Source organism: Oncorhynchus tshawytscha, linkage group LG06 (genome assembly GCF_018296145.1).
Source record: "Oncorhynchus tshawytscha isolate Ot180627B linkage group LG06, Otsh_v2.0, whole genome shotgun sequence".
Classification (NCBI taxonomy): Eukaryota; Metazoa; Chordata; class Actinopteri; order Salmoniformes; family Salmonidae; genus Oncorhynchus; species Oncorhynchus tshawytscha.
Window position 1 is genome coordinate 47,399,931 of NC_056434.1, and position 20,585 is coordinate 47,420,515.

Here is a 20,585-nt window from a genome sequence, read left to right on the forward strand (position 1 = left end):
CTTGGTTTACATACTTATCTCATATGTATATACTGTACTCGATATCATCTACTGTATCTTGCCTATGCTGCTCTGTACCATCACTCATTCATATATTCTTTATCCCCTTACACTGTGTATGACAGTAGTTTTTTTGGAATTGTTAGTTAGATTACTTGCTCGTTATTACTGCATTGTCGGAACTAGAAGCACAAGCATTTCGCTACACTCGCATTAACATCTGCTAACCATGTGTATGTGACAAATAAAATTTGATTTGATTTTGATTTTGATTTAAATCATCCCAAGCAATTGGGTTGAGGTCGGGTGATTGGAGGCCAGGTCATCTGATGCAGCACTCCATCACTCTCCTTGATCAAATAGCCCTTACACAGCTTGAAGGTGTGTTGGGTCATTGTCCTGTTGAAAAACAAATGATAGTGGGACTAAGTGCAAACCAGATGGGAGGGCATATAGCTGCAGAATGCTGTGGTAACCATGCTGGTTAAGTGTGCCTTGAATTATAAATAAATCACAGACCGTGTCACTAGCAAAGCACCCCTGCACCACCACCTCATTGCTTCACTTGGGAACTACACATGCAGAGATAATCCGTTCACCTACGGTTGGAACCAAAAATCTCACATTTGCACCCATCTGACCAAAATACAGATTTCTACCAGTCTAATGTCCACTGCGCATGTTTCTAATGAAGGATTGTCATTTCTCTTTGCTTATTTGAGCTGTTCTTGCCATAATATGGACTTGGGCCTTTATCTTTATACAGACTACCTCATGAAGCTGGTTGGGAGAATGCAAAGAGTGTGCAAAGCTGTCATCAAGGCAAAGGCTGGCTACTTTGAAGAATCTCATAAAATATTTTGATTTAACACTTTTTTGGGGGGTGTTACTACATGATTCCATACTTGTTATTTCAGGATGTTGATGTCTTCACTCTTATTCTACAATGTAAAAAAAAAAAAAAAAAGTACAATAAAGAAAAACCCTTGAATGAGTAAGTGTCCAAACTTTTGACCGGTACTGTATATATACAAATTGGAAACCCCATATTGTCCATTAGACATTTAATTGAACAAATACCTACACGTTACAGTCAGATCTTGGGTAGGAAGTCATCAAGAAATGAGGCAAACAGACATGTTCTGTTCTTCCTGCGGTAGGGCATGGCCATTTTTGGTTGCATTTATACAGTTTACCAATCATTGGACAAAAGATCAGAATTGGGCTGCCTGTGTAAACGCAGCCATAATGGCTCTCAAGCGGAGGTCATCGGTCATACCAGTAGACCCATCCTGAGGCTTGAACAGGAGTCCCCAGTTAAACCTAAGCTGGAATTGAGCACCATATTACTAGAGCTATTTCCTCCTAGTTGCCAACAGCCCAGAATTCACGGACCGTTTCACTTGGATCCTGATAGATACTGTATCTCTGTTGGAAATGGCAGCAGTAAGAGTTCTATACAAACAGAGCTAATGAGCTCACCTCAGACAGACTCATCTCAGAGGATCCCTTTAGTGTCTTTGAGTCTCCATAGAATCACAACCCTCTCACATCTTGCTAGTCCAGTCTACATTGCCACTGGCAAATTATATTCCCAAGCATGAAGAGTCCTTGTGTGTTTTTCCACTGTTAAAGTTGTGTAAATAGGACTCGAAAATCAGCACCGGACGTGTTGATCTCTCACGGGTCCCTCTGTTCCTCCCAACCTAGTCCAGAGGCTCTTGTTTGATGTGGATGGTGGTGTCGGTGGGCTGACCCCTGCGGAGCTCGCGACACAGGACGTACTCGCTGAACTGGGAGGAGTCAACTCCGCCGCCACATGACGCCGTCACGCTGAAGCCCTTCTGGAACAACCTCTCCAGAACCTGCAGGGAGCACAGGAGAGTCCGACAGGGTTTTTAGACATAAGTTATAGTGCCGAGTACCTTCTTCCTTGTACGCTATACAGTATATACACAAAAGTATGTGGACACCCCTTCAAATGAGTGGATGCTGCTATTTCAGCCACACCCGTTGCTGACGGATAAAAATCGAGCACACAGCCCTGCAATCTCCATAGACAAACGTTGGCAGTAGAACAGCCTTACTGAAGAGTTCAGTGACTTTCAACATGGCACCGTCATAGGATTCCACCGTTCCAACAAGTAATTGTCAAATTTCTGCCCTGCTAGAGCTGCCCCCATCAACTGTAAGTGCTGTAATTGTGAAGTGGAAACGTCTAGGAACGGCTCACCCGCGAAGTGGTAGGTCACACAAGCTCAGAACGGGACCGCCGAGTGCGGACTGTCCTCGGTCGCAACACTCACTACGAGTTCCAAACTGCCTCTGGAAGCAACGTCAGCCCAAGAAATGTTCGTCGGGAGCTTCATGAAATGTGTTTCTATGGTCGAGCAGCCACACACAAGCCTAAGATCACCATGCGCAATGCCAAGCGTCGGCTGAGTGGTGTAAAACTAGCCACCATTGGACTCTGGAGCAGTGGAAATGTGATGAATCACAGGTCACCATCTGGCGGTCCGACGGACGAATCCGGGTTTGGCGGATGCCAGGAGAACGCTACCTGACCCAATGCATAGTGCCAACTGAAAAATGTGGTAGAGGAGGAATAATGGTCAGGCTAGGCGCCTTAGTTCCAGTGAAGGGAAATCTTAACGCTACAGCATTAAGCATACAATGACATTCTAGACGACTCTGTGCTTCCAACTTCGTGGCAACAGTTTGGGGAAGGCCCTTTCCTGCTTCAGAATGACAATGCCCCCATGCACATAGCGAGGTCCATACAGAAATGGTTTGTCAAGATCTGTGTGGAAGAACTTGACTGGTCTGCACAGAGACCTGACCTCAACCCCATTGAAAACTGTTTTGGAATGCCGACTGCGAGCCAGGCCTTATCGCCCAACATCCGTGCCAGACCACAGTAATGCTCTTGTGGCTGAATGGAAGCAAGTCCCCGCAGCAATGTTCCAACATCTAGTGGAAAGCTTTCCCAGGAGAGTGGAGGCTATTATAGCAGAAAAAGGGGGACGAAGTCCATATTAATGCCCATGATTTTGGAATGAGATGTTCGACGAGCAGGTGACCAAAAGTATGTATAATAGAGTTGACCAGGAGCCATATAAGAACAGAGTTGACCTATAACTACATCACTGCACCCGAACTGAGTTGAGCCTATTAAGAACTTAAACATTTTAAACTGGGTTTGCAAAGTAACTGAAGTCAGTCAGTCGGCCATGTTACAGAGTTGACTTTTAGTCTTCGGCATTGCTGACCCGATCCGTGGTGTACACAAAACATTAAGACTGACCAGGTGAATGCAGGGGAAAGCTATGATCCTTTATTGATGTCCCTTGTAAAATCCACTTCAAAAATCAGTGTAGACCAATTAGAGGAGACCAGTTAAAAGGACTTGTAAGCCTCGAGACATTTGAGACATGGATTGTGTACGTGTGCCATTCCGAGGGTGAATAGGCAAGACAAAAAGATGTACAGTGCCTTCGGGAAGTCTTCAAACCACTGGACTTTTTCCACATTTTGTTATTGTTACAGCCTTATTCTAAAATCTATTAAATAGCTGTTGTTTTTCTCTTCCATTTAAGAATGAATGGCCACTGTTCTTGGAGACCTTAATCCATTTTAGAATAAGGCTGTAACGTAACAAGATGTGGAGAAAGGTCAAAGGGGCTGAATACTTTCCGAAGGCACTAAGTGAAACGGGCTCAGCGGCATTTACCTGAATCCACATCAGAACAGAATTGACCTATAGAACTACAACTATATCACCGTCCGTACCTGAACTGAGTTGAGCCTGCAGTAGCCGTTGAGAGGGAATCGGATTACATGCGTGGGGTCGTGGTTCCAGCCGGCATTCACAGAGTTACACATGACGTCTCCAGTCTCGGGGAAGATCTCTTCGATGAGCACCTTCCCTCCGCTGAGGGCAATCCTCTCCCCCAGGTCAGGGGTCACTCGGACCACCAGGCACTCGCAGGGCGGTCTCTTCTGGCCCTCCTGCTCCGTCTGCCAGCGCTCCAGCTCGCGGACCATGGGTGTCAGTTGGTAGTAGCGAGCCTCCTCGTATAGCTGGGGGAAGTCCTGTCATAGTAGAAACACATAAGCAAGGATACACACCCACAAGAAAACATACACAAAACACATGAATACATGAACACACCAGGGTTTCCATTAGCTGGTAATAGCTGGCTTTTGTCTGATAAATAAAATTGGTGCCACCAATTGTCCAGGAGAATAAGAAATATCTATTCATGGAAATACAGTTGACTGGTCATGTTTATCGGTCCATAGGTTAATTAGCATCATTTAGTGGAATTGCGTGTGTACAATATATTCGTTATGTACAGTATCTTATCACACGCGTTCAGTGTACAGATACAGAGCCTGTGAGCGGAAAATCTGTCAGACAGCGCAAGCATTGCTGCTACAGCATCTTGTGCTGCTTTCAAGACAACTGGAACTCATGACATTAGTGATCTTCAGATCGGGAAGTTGGAGCTCTAGAAATAAATCCTTGTTTCAACAGGATGTTGTATCGATACCTTATGTCATGCCTTTTTGGTTTCATTGACAATATCTGTTGGTGGAAAGGTTGGATGTTGCCACATACATACTTAACAAAATTAAGGAAGTTTCTATTCAAATTATTAATAAATATTATCCTGCCAACAACGATATAAAGTAAAAAATAAAAAACATGCATTCAAATTGTACATTTTGTAATGACCACCCAGAAATGTTGTTGCATCTTTTTTGGCATTGTATTCATGTAAGGAATCTCTGGCAAGACATCAGCAGACTTATAATTGAACACATTTCAGATTGTAGGCCATTATGGAGAGATGTACTGCTTGGATTCCTTACCTACGAGTTAAACAAATACATTTACAAACAAAACACAAAAATTTTCTTACCTTACAATTTTTTTTAGAATTGTAAAGTATGTGTATGTCCCTTAAGGTCCTTGTGTAATGTGATATTGTACCCCCTAGCCCAATTGTCCTTTGAACACACACACACACCAGTTGAAGTTTACATACACCTCAGCCAAGTACATTTAAACTCAGCTTTTCACAATTCCTGACATTTAATCCTAGTAAAATGTCAGTTTTAGGTCAGTTAGGATCACCACTTTATTTTAAGAATGTGAAATGTCAGAATTAGTAGAGAGTGATTTATTTCAGCTTTTATTTCTTTCATCACATTCCCAATGGGTTAGAATACACTCAATTAGTGTGGAGAGAACAGTAGTGGAGAGGGTAGCAAGTTTTAAGTTCCTCGGCATACACATCACAGACAAACTGAATTGGTCCACTCACACAGACAGCATCGTGAAGAAGGTGCAGCAGCGCCTCTTCAACCTCAGGAGGCTGAAGAAATTCGGCTTGTCACCAAAAGCACTCACAAACTTCTACAGATGCACAATCGAGAGCATCCTGGCGGGCTGTATCACCGCCTGGTACGGCAACTGCTCCACCCTCAACTGTAAGGCTCTCCAGAGGGTAGTGAGGTCTGCACAACGCATCACCGGGGGCAAACTACCTGCCCTCCAGGACACCTACACCACCCGATGTTACAGGAAGGCCATAAAGATCATCAAGGACAACAACCACCCGAGCCACTGCCTGTTCACCCCGCTATCATCCAGAAGGCGAGGTCAGTACAGGTGCATCAAAGCTGGGACCGAGAGACTGAAAAACAGCTTCTATCTCAAGGCCATCAGACTGTTAAACAGCCATCACTAACATTGAGTGGCTGCTGCCAACACACTGACAATGACACTGACTCAACTCCAGCCACGTTAATAATGGGAATTGATGGGAAATGATGTAAATATATCACTAGCCACTTTAAACAATGCTACCTTATATAATGTTACTTACCCTACATTATTCATCTCATATGCATACGTATATACTGTACTCTATATCATCGACTGCATCCTTATGTAATACATGTATCACTAGCCACTTTAACTATGCCACTTTGTTTACATACTCATCTCATATGTATATACTGTACTCGATATCATCTACTGTATCTTGCCTATGCTGCTCTGTACCATCACTCATTCATATATCCTTATGTACATATTCTTTATCCCCTTACACTGTGTATAAGACAGTAGTTTTGGAATTGTTAGTTAGATTACTTGTTGGTTATTACTGCATTGTCGGAACTAGAAGCACAAGCATTTCGCTACACTCGCATTAACATCTGCTAACCATGTGTATGTGACAAATAAAATTTGATTTGATTTGATTTGAAAGCATTGCCTTTAAATTGTTTAACTTGGGTCAAACGTTTCAGGTAGCCTTCCACAAGCTTCCCACAATAAGTTAGGTGAATTTTGGCCCCTTCCTCCTGACAGAGCTGGTGCAACTGAGTCAGGTTTGTAGGCCTCCTTGCTCGCACACGCTTTTTCAGTTCTGCCCACAAATCTTCTATTTGATTGAGGTCGGGGCTTTGTAATGGCCACTCCAATACCTTGACTTTGTTGTTCTTAAGCCATTTTGCCACAACTTTGGAAGTATGCTTGGGGTGATTGTCCATTTGGAAGACCCATTTGCGACCATGTCTTGAGATGTTGCTTCAATATAGCCACATCATTTTTCTCCCTCATCAATTTTGTGAAGTGCACCAGTCCCTCCTGCAGCAAAGAACCCCCACAACATGATGCTGCCACCGCCGTGCTTCAAGGTTGGGATGGTGTTCTTTAGCTTGCAAGCCTCCCCCTTTTTCCTCCAAATATAACAATGGTCATTATGGCCAAACAGTTCTATTGTTGTTTCATCAGACCAGAGGACATTTCTCCAAAAAGTATGCTCTTTGTCCCCATGTGTAGTTGCAAACCATAGTCAGGCTTTTTTATGGCGGTTTTGGAGCAGTGGCTTCTTCCTTGCTGAGCGGCCTTTTGTACCCGTTTCCTCCAGCATCTTCACAAGGTCCTTTGCTGTTGTTCTGGGATTGATTTGAACTTTTCGCACCAAAGTACGTTCATCTCTAGGATACAGAACGCATCTCCTTCCTGAGCGGTATGACGGCTGCATGGTCTCATTGTGTTTATCCTTGCATACTATTGTTTGTACAGATGAACGTGGTACCTTCAGGCATTTGGAAATTGCTCCCAAGAATGAACCAGACTTGTGGAGGTCTACAAATGATGTCAATTAGCCTATCAAAAGCTTCTGAAGCCATGACATAATTACCTGGAATTTTCCAAGCTGTTTAAAGGCACAGTCAACTTAGTGTATGTAAATTTCTGACCCACTGGAATTGTGATACAGTGAATTATAAGTTAAATAATCTGTCTGTAAACAATTGTTAGAAAAATTACTTGTGTCATGCACAACGTAGATGTCCTAACCGACTTGCCAAAACTATAGTTTGTTAACAAGACATTTGTGGTGGTTGACTCCAATCTAAGTGCATGTAAACCTCCGACATCAACTGTAAGTATTTACTTCTGTTGAATGAATGTGATGGATTTATTAATACCAAATGTTTATCAAAGATTGCGGTTTTAAAACTGCTGTAAAAGTGCAGTAACTGCAGTCGACTGGTATTTTGGACTCAGTGATTGCACTGCAAAATTACAGCAAGTAAAAAAATAAATATAAATATTATATATATATATATATTATTTGGGGTGCAGCAGTATGTGCAACATACTGCACTCTAACTGCAATCTCCTTTTGAAAGGGAAGACATGTCTTTCCATCTCACTCTCCCCTGTATCGTCCCCTTGCATGCCCTATATTATGACAGCACTGCGGCACATGGACATGCACACAAACACAGAAACTTCTGCTGAGAATTACTGCATGTGAAACAGAGGGAGCTGCCTCTATCTGCCTTTGCGCCATACTGCTTCTGACAACAGGCGTACACAGAGCTGCTAACCCCGCAGGCTCCTCTCTGTATCAAAGCCTGCCTCCTTAGCTCCCCCTCCCTTCATAGGCTTGAAGCGAGGGATAGATGTGTTTTATAAAAAAAAGAGGGCTCTATCTGCAGGGCACTTTAGTCATCCTGTGCAAAGGACAGAATAACACAGCCACACTAACTACAGAGAAGGACACACACACACAGTCACACATGCACACACACACCCTCCTCACACATCAATTTAGCAGAACACACAATGCCCCTACTTCCAGCCATGCAGAACTGGCCCCTGTAGAAGCCCAAGGCATAATGGATAACTGATTAAAGTGTTCGAATACCTGCAGTTTACACACACAGAGTGCCTATAGTGGCACACTGTGAGAATTAAGCTAACGATGTGTTTCTGGGTACTGCGGGATAATTTGTATGACTTTACGGTCATGTTTGCATAACCATCCCGAAATCACTGTGAGAGATACTATTATTTCATACACAGAACAAAATCCCACAAATTTTTACCAAGCCTGCATTTTCATACCAGCTTTTTTTGTATATCTGGAATGGGTAGAGAGAAAAAACATGGGGGGAAAAATGAAAAGCCACCTAAAGATCTAGTCATGATTCCTGCATTTTCCCAGCCCCTGTAACCAAAATACAGGTATTGGGTCTGTGTGATAATGACAAAGTCATCACAAAGTAAAATAAAATAAAACATTTTTTACAAATGTTTGCTAATTTATGAAAAATATTTAAATAAGTATTCAGACACTTTTGCTATGAGACTCAAAATAGAGTTCAGGTGCATCCTGTTTCCATTGATCGTCCTCGAGATGTCGACCTGTGGTAAATTCAATTGATTGGATATCATTTGGAAAGGCACATACCTATATAAATAAGGTCCTACAGTTGACAGTGCATGTCAGAGCAAAAACCAAAGCCATGAGGTCAAAGGAATTGACCTTCCGGAAGCACAACCATCTCTGCAGCACTCCACCAATCAGGCCTTTATGGTTGAGTGGCCAGACGGAAGCCACTCCTCAGTGAAAGGCACATGACATCCCACCTGGAGTTTACCAAAAGGCACCTAAAGGGCTCTCAGACCATGAGAAACAAGATTCTCTGGTCTGATGAAACTAAGACTGAACTGCCAAGCGTCATGTCTGGAGGAAACCTGGCACCATCCCTACGGTGAAGCATGGTGGTGACAGCATCAAACTGTGGGAATGTTTTTCAGGGGCAGGTACTGGGAGACTAGTCAGAATCTAGGGAAAGATGAATGGAGCAAAGTAGAGGGATCCTTGATGAAAACCTGCTCCAGAGCGCTCAGGACCTCAAACTGGGGTGAAGGTTCACCCTCCAACAGGACAACGACCCTAAGTACACAGCCAAGACAACACGAGAGGCTTCGGGACAAGTCTCTGAATGTCCTTCAGTGGCCCAGCCAGAGCCCGGACTTGAAGTCGATCTAACATCTCTGGAGAGACTTGAAAATAGCTGTGCAGCGAAGCTCCCCATCCAACCTGACAGAGCTTGAGAGGATCTGCATAGAAGAAATTCCTCATACATAGGTGTGCCAAGCTTGTAGCGTCATACCCAAGAAGACTCAATGCTGTAAATCGCTGCCAAAGATGCTTCACCAAAGTACTGAGTAAAGGGTCTGAATACTTATTTAACTGTCAGGTTTTTTTTAATATACATTTGCAAAAATGTCAACTTATTTTTTTTTCTTCGTCATTATGGGGTATTGTGTGTAGATAAAAACAAAAATTCAATCAATTTTAGGATAAGGCTGTAACGTATCAAATTGTGGAAAAAGGCAAGGGGTCTGAATACTTTCCGAATGTACACTGTATTATTAAAAGGGGTATAGCTGCCAATAAGTGGTAAATAGCAAGCTGTTTGAAGAGGGGTCATATAAATATTGCCTTATATTTTTACAGGTAACATACCACATTTGCGGTCTGAAATGGGTATAAGTTTGTATGTGTTTGTATGTGTACAAAAAAGTTGGGAAATTAAGTAATACCTGGTTAATAGACTGTGTTAGCCTAGGCATTAGCTCAGAAATAAAACAAGTATTCACGCCTCTGGCAAGTTTATGCATAAGTAACAAAGTTGGTTTGGTTTAACTATGCTCGTGTGATAACAAAGTAATGTATTAGGCCCATTTTACTCTTTTGGTGAGATGTGAGCTATTTTGGACAAGTGTTGTCCCCCTGCATTGTGAACTGTACCTTGAAGTCCTCTGGGAGCAGTAGTTTGCAGGTCCTGAGGAAGCTGAGGATGTATCTGAATATATCTCCATCCCTGTCGATGAAGTAGTGCTGCTTCAAGCTGTCCAGTACAATGGGCTCTGTTCCATTAAACAGACGACTGATTCTGGAGAGAAAGACAATGGTTAAGAGCTCTAGATTAATACTATGAATCAAGTGGTACATGAAGTATGTTTAGTGAAGCGTAAAACTTGTTTCTAGTGTAGTTGATCATTCCTTGAGAGTGATGTAAGTCATGTAGGCCTACATTTTAGGCAGGAAGTGGGCTACAAAGTCTATTTTAGTACAGAAAATGAATTGGGTCTACTATGACTTCGGAATCACATACTGGGTTGAATACAACACTCTCTCTCTCTCTCCCCCTCTAAATCGATGCCAACTGCACAGTACTCATCTTTCTTATCCCCTATGCCTGAGGTGGTCCTCTCCTCTTCCAGCAGGAGTCTCACCTCACAGCTCCAGACAGCTCAGCCTTCTCCACTATCTCTTTGTCTTCCAAAAAGCAATTAAAATCTACTCTTTTCCTTTCTCTCTCTGCCCTCTCTCTGTATTTGCTTACTCTCAGACCAATTATCATGGATACCAAGCTGCTTGCGTTTCAACACGATGCTATGTGGATTTCTAGAAGTAATTGAATAACGTATCAGTCATAATGCACAGTCAATAGACCTATTCATGAACCTGACATTTTATTCCATAGGGGGGAAAAAGTTAGTATTGAATCAATAATACATTATTTTCCACGAGGAAATTATTCACATTGCCATGGTGGTGGTGCTATGCTTCATGGCCTTATACTCTTACCTAGACTCTGGGTATTTGGTGAGAGTACCCAGGCTGCTGGTGTACATGTGTCCTCCCACATCGATGTGGACCGGGGCGTTGGCTTTAGTCAGCTGGGCTGGTGATGGGATGCCCTGGGCATTCATTGGAGAAACTGGAGAACGACTCATAGACATCCTGGACATGCTTCTTCCCTCCTACAGGAACACATGGAAATACACTGCTCAAAAAAATAAAGGGAACACTTAAACAACACAATGTAACTCCAAGTCAATCACACTTCTGTGAAATCAAACTGTCCACTTAGGAAGCAACACTGATTGACAATAAATGTCACATCCTGTTGTGCAAATGGAATAGACAACAGGTGGAAATAGGCAACTAGCAAGACACCCCCAATAAAGGAGTGGTTCTGCAGGTGGGGACCCACAGACCACTTCTCAGTTCCTATGCTTCCTGGCTGATGTTTTGGTCACTTTTGAATGCTGGCGGTGCTTTCACTCTAGTGGTAGCATGAGACGGAGTCTACAACCCACACAAGTGTCTCAGGTAGTGCAGCTCATCCAGGATGGCACACCAATGCGAGCTGTGGCAAGAAGGTTTGCTGTGTCTGTCAGCGTAGTGTCCAGAGCATGGAGGCGCTACCAGGAGACAGGCCAGTACATCAGGATACATGTAGGAGGGCAACAACCCAGCAGCAGGACCGCTACCTCCACCTTTGTGCAAGGAGGAGCACTGCCAGAGCCCTGCAGAATTACCTCCAGCAGGCCACAAATGTGCATGTGTCTACTCAAACGGTCAGAAACAGACTCCATGAGGGTGGTATGAGGGCTCGACGTCCACAGGTGGGGGTTGTGCTTACAGCCCAACACTGTGCAGGACGTTTTTCATTTGCCAGAGAACACCAAGATTGGCAAATGCACCACTGGCGCCCTGGGCTCTTCACAGATGAAAGCAGGTTCACATTGAGCACATGTGACAGACGTGACAGTCTGGAGACGCCGTGGAGAACGTTCTGCTGCCTGCAACATCCTCCAGCATGACCGGTTTGGCGGTGGGTCAGTCATGGTGTGGGGTAGCATTTCTTTGGTGGGCCGCACAGCCCTCCATGTGCTCGCCAGAGGTAGCCTGACTGCCATTAGGTACCGAGATGAGATCCTCAGACCCCTTGTTAGACCATATATGCTGGTGTGGTTGGCCCTGGGTTCCTCCTAATGCAAGACAATGCTAGACCTCATGTGGCTGGAGTGTGTCAGCAGTTCCTGCAAGAGGAAGGCATTGATGCTATGGACTGGCCCGCCCGTTCCCCAGACCTGAATCTAATTGAGCACATCTGGGACATCATGTCTCGCTCCATCCACCAACTGTGTTGCACCACAGACTGTCCAGGAGTTGGCGGATGCTTTAGTCCAGGTCTGGGAGGAGATCCCTCTGGAGACCATCCGCCACCTCATCAGGAGCATGCCCAGGCATTCTAGGCAGGTCATACAGGCACGTGGAGGCCACACACACTACTGAGCCTCATTTTGACTTGTTTTAAGGACATTACATCAAAGTTGGATCAGCCTGTAGTGTGGTTTTCCACTTTCATTTTGAGTGTGACTCCAAATCCAGACCTCCATGGGTTGATAAATTTGATTTCCATTGATAATTTTTGTGTGGTTTTGTTGTCAGCACATTCAACTATGTAAAGAAAAAAGTATTTAATAAGAATATTTCATTCATTCAGATCTAGGATGTGTTATTTTAGTGTTCCCTTTATTTTTTGAGCAGTGTAGATAGTATTTGTTATAGAAGTGTGTACTGCATCTGCCCTGAGCTGAGTAAAGTGAAAAGTAGTGAAGTAGAGAAGTCTACTTTTTATTCAAGTTAGGCTACTGATTGTGTAATGACATGAAGCAATAGCAAATGAGGTGTATGACTGTACAGTGGTTTAGACTCTGGCTCGCAGCCAATCAAATTATTTGAGAGATACATAAACCTCAGCGTTCCCCAATTAACATGAATACAATATTCATAAGCTGCAGACAGTTGTTGAAGTTGCCCACAGTGGGTGAACAGAGGGTGTTCATGACCCCAGGGCACTGGGCAAGTGCAGCTTCTGGATTAATTAAACCATCCATCCCCCACCAAGTCTCTCCATTGTAAAGAGGTTCTTTGAACCATAACAAGGTGAACAGGAGGTGAACTTCATTCAATGTTTTGCCAGGGGCAAGATGCCCGGGGCTACTGAGCAGAGTACACAGAGTTCTCACTATATTTCCTGGGCGTTGTCTCCTCTGCATAGTCAGAAACCAGTATTTTATTAAATCCAATTATTAATGTATTTTTTAAACACATTTCTGGCCATAAAACCAAGTGGGAGAAAAAAAATATTGCAGAGATTCTACTTAACACTTGCATACTTTCCCCCCATATTTTGAAATTGAACATTCTTTAGCATATTATTTCAGACATTAATTCAAACAAGATGCAGTATAGAGGTCAATGACCAAACAATGGAATTGCCATGAGGGGGGCGAATCTCCTCATTGCCCCCAAGCAAAAATTGCCAAATGTTCATATGTGTATTTCATAATATGTTGAAGTGAAAATCATAGTATAATGTTTGTAATATGGATGTCAACCCCAACACATGTCAACCCCAACACAACTGCATTACAGTTAAAGGTGCTGCACTAGGATTTATAGATTTTTTTTGTTTGCATTGTAATTTCAGAAAATGTCAGTGTAGAATTTTAGCAACCAGGAAATAAATCAGAACAGTTTTCCCAGTTTGACAACTAGGTGCCGCTCCAGCTGGAGAAATCAATAGGCGAATATCACAGCCAATCACAACACTGGCGGGTAAGTAATACTATAAAACAGTATTTTTCCACTATTAGAGGCAGATATATTATGGACATTTTCTGAAATTACAATGCACATTTTAATTATATGTGTAGCACCTTTAAAAACGAGGACTACATCCACGAATGCTAGCTATGCTAACCAGATTATACGAACGGGAGTTAGCATTTAGCATCTAAACCTGAAAAGGGACTAAGTTACTTCTAAATGTTATGCAGCGAAAACAGCCAAATATATCCTAATTGGATTTAAGTAACCCCATTGTGGGTCTGTTACAATACATAAATCATGACGGATGACAATTATCCACTTTGCTAGATCCGATCTGTTGAATGTGCACCAATCTGGTCAATGGAACGTCTTGAGTTCCCATCGACCTCTTTACCGCATCTAGAATCGAATAGAAACTACTGTATCTCAATAAATTGAATCCACCGTTTCAAGCATTTTTTAGATCAGATGCGATCCGGTGATGATTCTATCAGGTCACTGAAGCTTCCGTTCCACTAGAATATTACAAATACATTTGACACAATCCAATAGTATCAGAATACTGGCGGCTAGTTTTTCTTGGCGTTTGGAGTCCAAATGTTTGAAAACTTTGGGGATAGTCCCTGGAAATCTACACCAACGCAAGGATTTTAGAGCGTCCCGGTCTTTAAGATTCAATTTGTCAGACAGACTAGCCTACCCCCCAAAAACTACAAATAAAACAAATTGCGTCCTTACCTGGGAGGACACGGATAGAGAAGACATAGTAATCTCTTCTCCCTTCCAATTGTATCGCTGTTTTATGCCAGTTTGGTCGTCGTTTGTTGTATATCTGTCTTTGTCCGGGTCTTTCCTTTTCTGATATGATGAAACCGTCGAGTTTTATGAGAAGAAAGCCAGTCGGTCCATAAATAAGAAGCGGGCTAGAATAATTCTTGCTCTGGGCTATTCAAACGCCTGCAGGGCAAGGATTATGTTATAATAGAGCAGCCTTTTCTATCTCGCCACATCTCAGTTCAAGATGAAAATGAGATCCACTGTTTCTTATTTCACACGTAAATTTCATTTGACCAAAAAACATCGCAGTTTTATTCCAACGGAGAGCAGTCTGGTCTGCTGCATGGGTAGCAGTGTTCGGTTTAATCTTGCTCCCAATTGTCATAACTCACTCATCGGATGTAGGAGTGTGAAAATTGGCTACGTTCGTCCTAAAAAAAACCATACATGTAACGTTTTGATAAAATGTCTAATAAAAGGGATACTGTGAATGTCCATAAAACTATTAAATGAAACTGTCGCATATTCAGGGCGCCCGCAGATCCTCTCAGTTCTGTAGTGTTCTTGTCTTTCTCCCCAATAGTTTTATATTTAAACATCTCCCTGGCATTAAAGCCAAATTACGTCTATCGTCATGCATTATGCCATTGCAAAAACCGCCTTAGGCAAAATGTGCCATTTCAGTTATTGCGCGCTAGTAGATGGAGATGCTTGCCCCGAGCACTTGCAGGCAGATACGTTTTACTCCTCAAACACTAGCTCAGTTTGGTAGTCTATTGGTATCAAAATATATGCCTGTTGCAATCCATCAAAATTGGTCACTGCAGTGCATGATCTATCCGTATGGTCACCAATTTGCATTCCATTGCTCAGAAAGATTTAAAAAACTGTTATGTCCATTTTTGCACCAGTGCTCTAGACATTAATTGCCAGGGTTGGGGAGTAACTGATTACATCCGTTACATGTAATCTGATTACAAACGGTAATCTGTTACCTTACCAGCAACACTGTTGTAATCAGATTACAGATACTTTTTGAAAAACTAGATTACTTCTTGGATTACTTTTAAATTCAGATTTTTGGGTAAAAAATACATTGACACCTTTCTGTTTTCTCAATGACATTCAATTCAGAATTGAAAAAAGGTGCACGTTTTAGTTTTTCTCTTGAGCAAGTCTGACCACAAGTCAGAGACCACTATGATGACACACCAGATGTGTTTTAATGTTTTAATGGATCCTTTTTGTCTTCTAATACCTCTTAAGGGGAAAGTAATCCAACAGTAACATAGTAAAAATATTACTTTACTGAGTTTTGGTAATCCAAAAGTTAAATGACTGATTACAATTTTGAACAGGTAACTAGTAACTGTAATGGATTTAATTTAGAAAGTTACCTACCAAACTCTGTCAATTGCCCCAATGTTGCCCCAAACTAGTCGTACTCAAAGGATCCAAGACAGACCATATTGAGAACACACAGCAAAATACTCTTCGTTACAAAAATGTACCTTAAAGATATACATAGGCTAGCCTAACTATGGACCATTTCAAGCGTTACCCAATGCTTTCCCTCTCGTATGAAGCTACAGTATGGATGAGGAGGATGGGATGGACATAAAAGACGTTGCTTTGATCATTTCCTTGTTAATCTTTACATGAAAGTCATTCTCTTCATCGGTTGTAGAGCAATACACACAATGTCTGTTTGACACTAAGACTCCAGTGTTAAATCCTCCTCTTCCATTTGTTTTTGCCCCAGGGTGATGCTGTGCATGTGGTTTCCTCTGCTGTAGTGAAAACCAACACAAGGACTTGATTCTGCCTCTGTTCCAAATGGCACCCTATTCCCTAGATAGTGAACTACTTTTGACCAGTGCCTATAGGGTCGTAGTCAAAAGTGGTGCACTATAGGAATAGGGTGCCATTTGGGACAAATTACTATATTTTTTTCTTATTAAAGCAACCCTGCAGTTAGTTCAATTAGATTAAGTATGGGGAAGATGTTGTGAATTTGTAGATTTAAATAGCTGGCAAAGTCACCTCAGGCAATGGCAGTTCATTTTCTTAATTTATGAATGTTATGCTGAGTGTCTGATGTGGAAAGAGAAGAAGCAGCTCAGTTGTCTTTATGTCCAAAGAGCTCATCTTCAAATATAGAAAATTAACCGTCTCGTTTTTGAAGTCATAAACGCAACATGTAAAGTGTTGGTTTCATGAGCTGAAATAAAAGATCCCGGAAATGTTCCATTGACACAAGAAGCTTATTTCTCTCAATATTTTGGCAGAAATTTGTTTACATCCCTGTTAGTGAGCATTTTATCCTTTGTCAAGATAACCCATACACCTGACAGGTGTGGCATATCAATAAGATAATTAAACAGCATGGTCATTACACAGATACACCTTGTGCTTGGAACAACATTTCTGTCTGTAATAAAGTCCTTTTGTAGGGAAAAACTCATTCTGATTGGCTGGGCCTGGCCACACAGTGGGTAGGCGTGGCTTTCGAGTGGGCGGTCCTATGCACTCCCAGGACCACCCATAAATCAATCAAATTTATTTATAAAGCCCTTTTTACATCAGCCAATGTCACACAGTGCTGTACAGAAACCCAGCCTAAAACCCCAAACAGCAAGCAATGCAGATGTAGAAGCACAGTGGCTAGGAAAAACTCCATAGAATGGCCAGAACCTAGGAAGAAACCTAGAGAGGAACCAGGCTCTGAGCGGTGGCCAGTCCTCTTCTGGCTGTGCCAGGTGGAGATTATAACAGAACATGGCCAAGATGTTCAAACGTTCATAGATGACCAGCAGAGTCAGATAATTATAATCACAATCGTTGTAGAGGGTGCAACAGGTCAGCACCTCAGGAGTAAATGTCAGTTGGGTTTTCATAGCCGATCATTCAGATTTAGAAACAGCAGGTGCGGTAGAGAGAGAGTCCAAAACAGCAGGTCCGGGACAAGGTAGCATGCCCAGTGAACGGGTCAGGATTCAATAGCTGTAGGCAGAACAGTTGAAAATGGAGCAGCAGCATGACCAGGTGGACTGGGGACAGCAAGGAGTCATCAGGCCAGGTAGTCCTGAGGCATGGTCCTTAGGGCTCAGGTCCTTCGAGAGAGAGAGAGAGAGAGAGAGAGAGAGAGAAAAAGAGAGAGAGAAAATTAGAGGGAGAATACTTACATTCACACAGCACACCAGATAAGACATGAGAAATACTCCACATATAACAGACTGACACTAGCCCCCCGACACAAACTTTTGCAGCATAAATACTGGAGGCTGAGACAGGAGGGGTCGGGAGTAGAGGTCAACCGATTATGATTTTTCAACGCCGATACTGATACCGATTATTGGAGGACCAAAAAAAGCTGCTACCGATTAATCGGCCGATTTTTATATATATATTTGTAATAATGACAATTACAACAATACTGAATGAACACTTATTTTAACTTAATATAATACATCAATAAAATCAATTTAGTCTCAAATAAATAATAAAATGTTCAATTTGGTTTAAATAATGCAAAAACAACGTGTTGGAGAAGAAAGTAAAAGTGCAATATGTGCCGTGTAAAAAACGTTTAAGTTCCTTGCTCAGAACATGAGAACATATGAAAGCTGGTGGTTCCTTTTAACATGAGTCTTCAATATTCCTAGGTAAGAAGTTTTAGGTTGTAGTTGTTATAGGACTATTTCTCTCTATACCATTTGTATTTCATATACCTTTGACTATTGGATGTTCTAATAGGTGCTTTAGTATTGCCAGCCTAATCTCGGGAGTTGATAGGCTTGAAGTCATAAACAGCGCAATGCTTGAAGCACAGCGAAGAGCTGCTGGCAAATGCACGAAAGTGCTGTTTGAATGAATGCTTATGAGCCTGCTGCTGCCTACCACCGCTTAGTCAGACTGCTCTATCAAATCATAGACTTAATTATAATATAATCAGAAATACGAGCCTTAGGTCATTAATATGGTCAAATCCGGAAACTATAATTTTGATAACAAAACGTTTATTCTTTCAGTGAAATACGGAACCGTTCCGTATTTTATCTAACGGGTGGCATCCATAAGTCTAAATATTCCTGTTACATTACACAACCTTCAATGACTCTGCTTGCAATGAACACAAGAGAAGTGACACAATTTCCCTAGTTTAATATTGCCTGCTAACCTGGATTTGTTTTAACTAAATATGCAGGTTTAAAAATATATACTTCTGTGTATTGATTTTAAGAAAGGCATTGATGTTTATGGTTAGGTACATTCGTGCAACGATTGTGCTTTTTTCTCAAATGCGCTTTTATTTCCCTAGTTAAAATAAATTAATGTTAGCAGGCAATATTAACTAAATATGCAGGTTTAAAAATACACTGCTCAAAAAAATAAAGGGAACACTAAAATAACACATCCTAGATCTGAATGAATGAAATATTCTTATTAAATACTTTTTTCTTTACATAGTTGAATGTGCTGACAACAAAAATCACGCAAAAATGATCAATGGAAATCAAATTTATCAACCCATGGAGGTCTGGATTTGGAGTCGCACTCAAAATTAAAGTGGAAAACCACACTACAGGCTGATCCAACTTTGATGTAATGTCCTTAAAACAAGTCAAAATGAGGCTCAGTAGTGTGTGTGGCCTCCACGTGCCTGTATGACCTCCCTACAACTCCTGGGCATGCTCCTGATGAGGTGGCGGATGGTCTCCTGAGGGATCTCCTCCCAGACCTGGACTAAAGCATCCGCCAACTCCTGGACAGTCTATGGTGCAACTGTTGGTGGATGGAGCGAGACATGATGTCCCAGATGTGCTCAATTGGATTCAGGTCTGGGGAACGGGCGGGCCAGTCCATAGCATCAACGCCTTCCTCTTGCAGGAACTGCTGACACACTCCAGCCACATGAGGTCTAGCATTGTCTTGCATTAGGAGGAACCCAGGGCCAACCGCACCAGCATATGGTCTCGCAAGGGGTCTGAGGATCTCATCTCGGTACCTAATGGCAGTCAGGCTACCTCTGGCGAGCACATGGAGGGCTGTGCGGCCCCCCAAAGAAATGCCACCCCACACCATGACTGACCCACCGCCAAACCAGTTATGATGGAGGATGTTGCAGGCAGCAGAACGTTCTTCACGGCGTCTCCAGTTTGTCACATGTGCTCAGTGTGAACCTGCTTTCATCTGTGAAGAGCCCAGGGCGCCAGTGGCGAATTTGCCAATCTTGGTGTTCTCTGGCAAATGCCAAACGTCCTGCACGGTGTTGGGCTGTAAGCACAACCCCCACCTGTGGACATCGGGCCCTCATACCACCCTCATGGAGTCTGTTTCTGACCGTTTGAGCAGACACATGCACATTTGTGGCCCGCTGGAGGTCATTTTGCAGGGCTCTGGCAGTGCTCCTCTTGCTCCTCCTTGCACAAAGGCGGAGGTAGCGGTCCTGCTGCTGGGTTGTTGCCCTCCTGCGGCCTCCTCCATGTCTCCTGATGTACTGGCCTGTATCCTGGTAGCGCCTCCATGCTCTGGACACTACGCTGACAGACACAGCAAACCTTCTTGCCACAGCTCGCATTGGTGTGCCATCCTGGATGAGCTGCACTACCTGAGCCACTTGTGTGGGTTGTAGACTCCGTCTCATGCTACCACTAGAGTGAAAGCACCGCCAGCATTCAAAAGTGACCAAAACATCAGCCAGGAAGCATAGGAACTGAGAAGTGGTCTGTGGTCACCACCTGCAGAACCACTCCTTTATTGGGGGTGTCTTGCTAATTGCCTATAATTTCCACCTGTTGTCTATTCCATTTGCACAACAGCATGTGACATTTATTGTCAATCAGTGTTGCTTCCTAAGTGGACAGTTTGATTTCACAGAAGTGTGATTGACTTGGAGTTACATTGTGTTGTTTAAGTGTTCCCTTTATTTTTTTTGAGCAGTGTATATACTTGTGTATTGATTTTAAGAAAGGCATTGATGTTGATGGTTAGGTACATTGGTGCAACGACTGT

The 20,585-nt window shown here is 42.7% G+C and overlaps 1 protein-coding gene across 1 annotated transcript; it reads right to left on the reverse strand.

Annotated features, from left to right (window-relative positions):
- Positions 1 to 969: 969 nt before the first annotated feature.
- On the reverse strand, positions 970 to 15,347 carry LOC112253385 (BTB/POZ domain-containing protein kctd15-like). The gene is made up of 5 exons (XM_024425367.2): positions 14,532 to 15,347; positions 10,974 to 11,149; positions 10,131 to 10,275; positions 3,790 to 4,092; positions 970 to 1,865 (listed from the first exon to the last, which is right to left on the reverse strand). Exons 1-5 carry the CDS (start codon positions 14,556 to 14,558, stop codon positions 1,707 to 1,709), a joined length of 810 nt encoding a protein of 269 aa, XP_024281135.1. The 5' UTR covers positions 14,559 to 15,347; the 3' UTR covers positions 970 to 1,706.
- Positions 15,348 to 20,585: the final 5,238 nt, after the last annotated feature.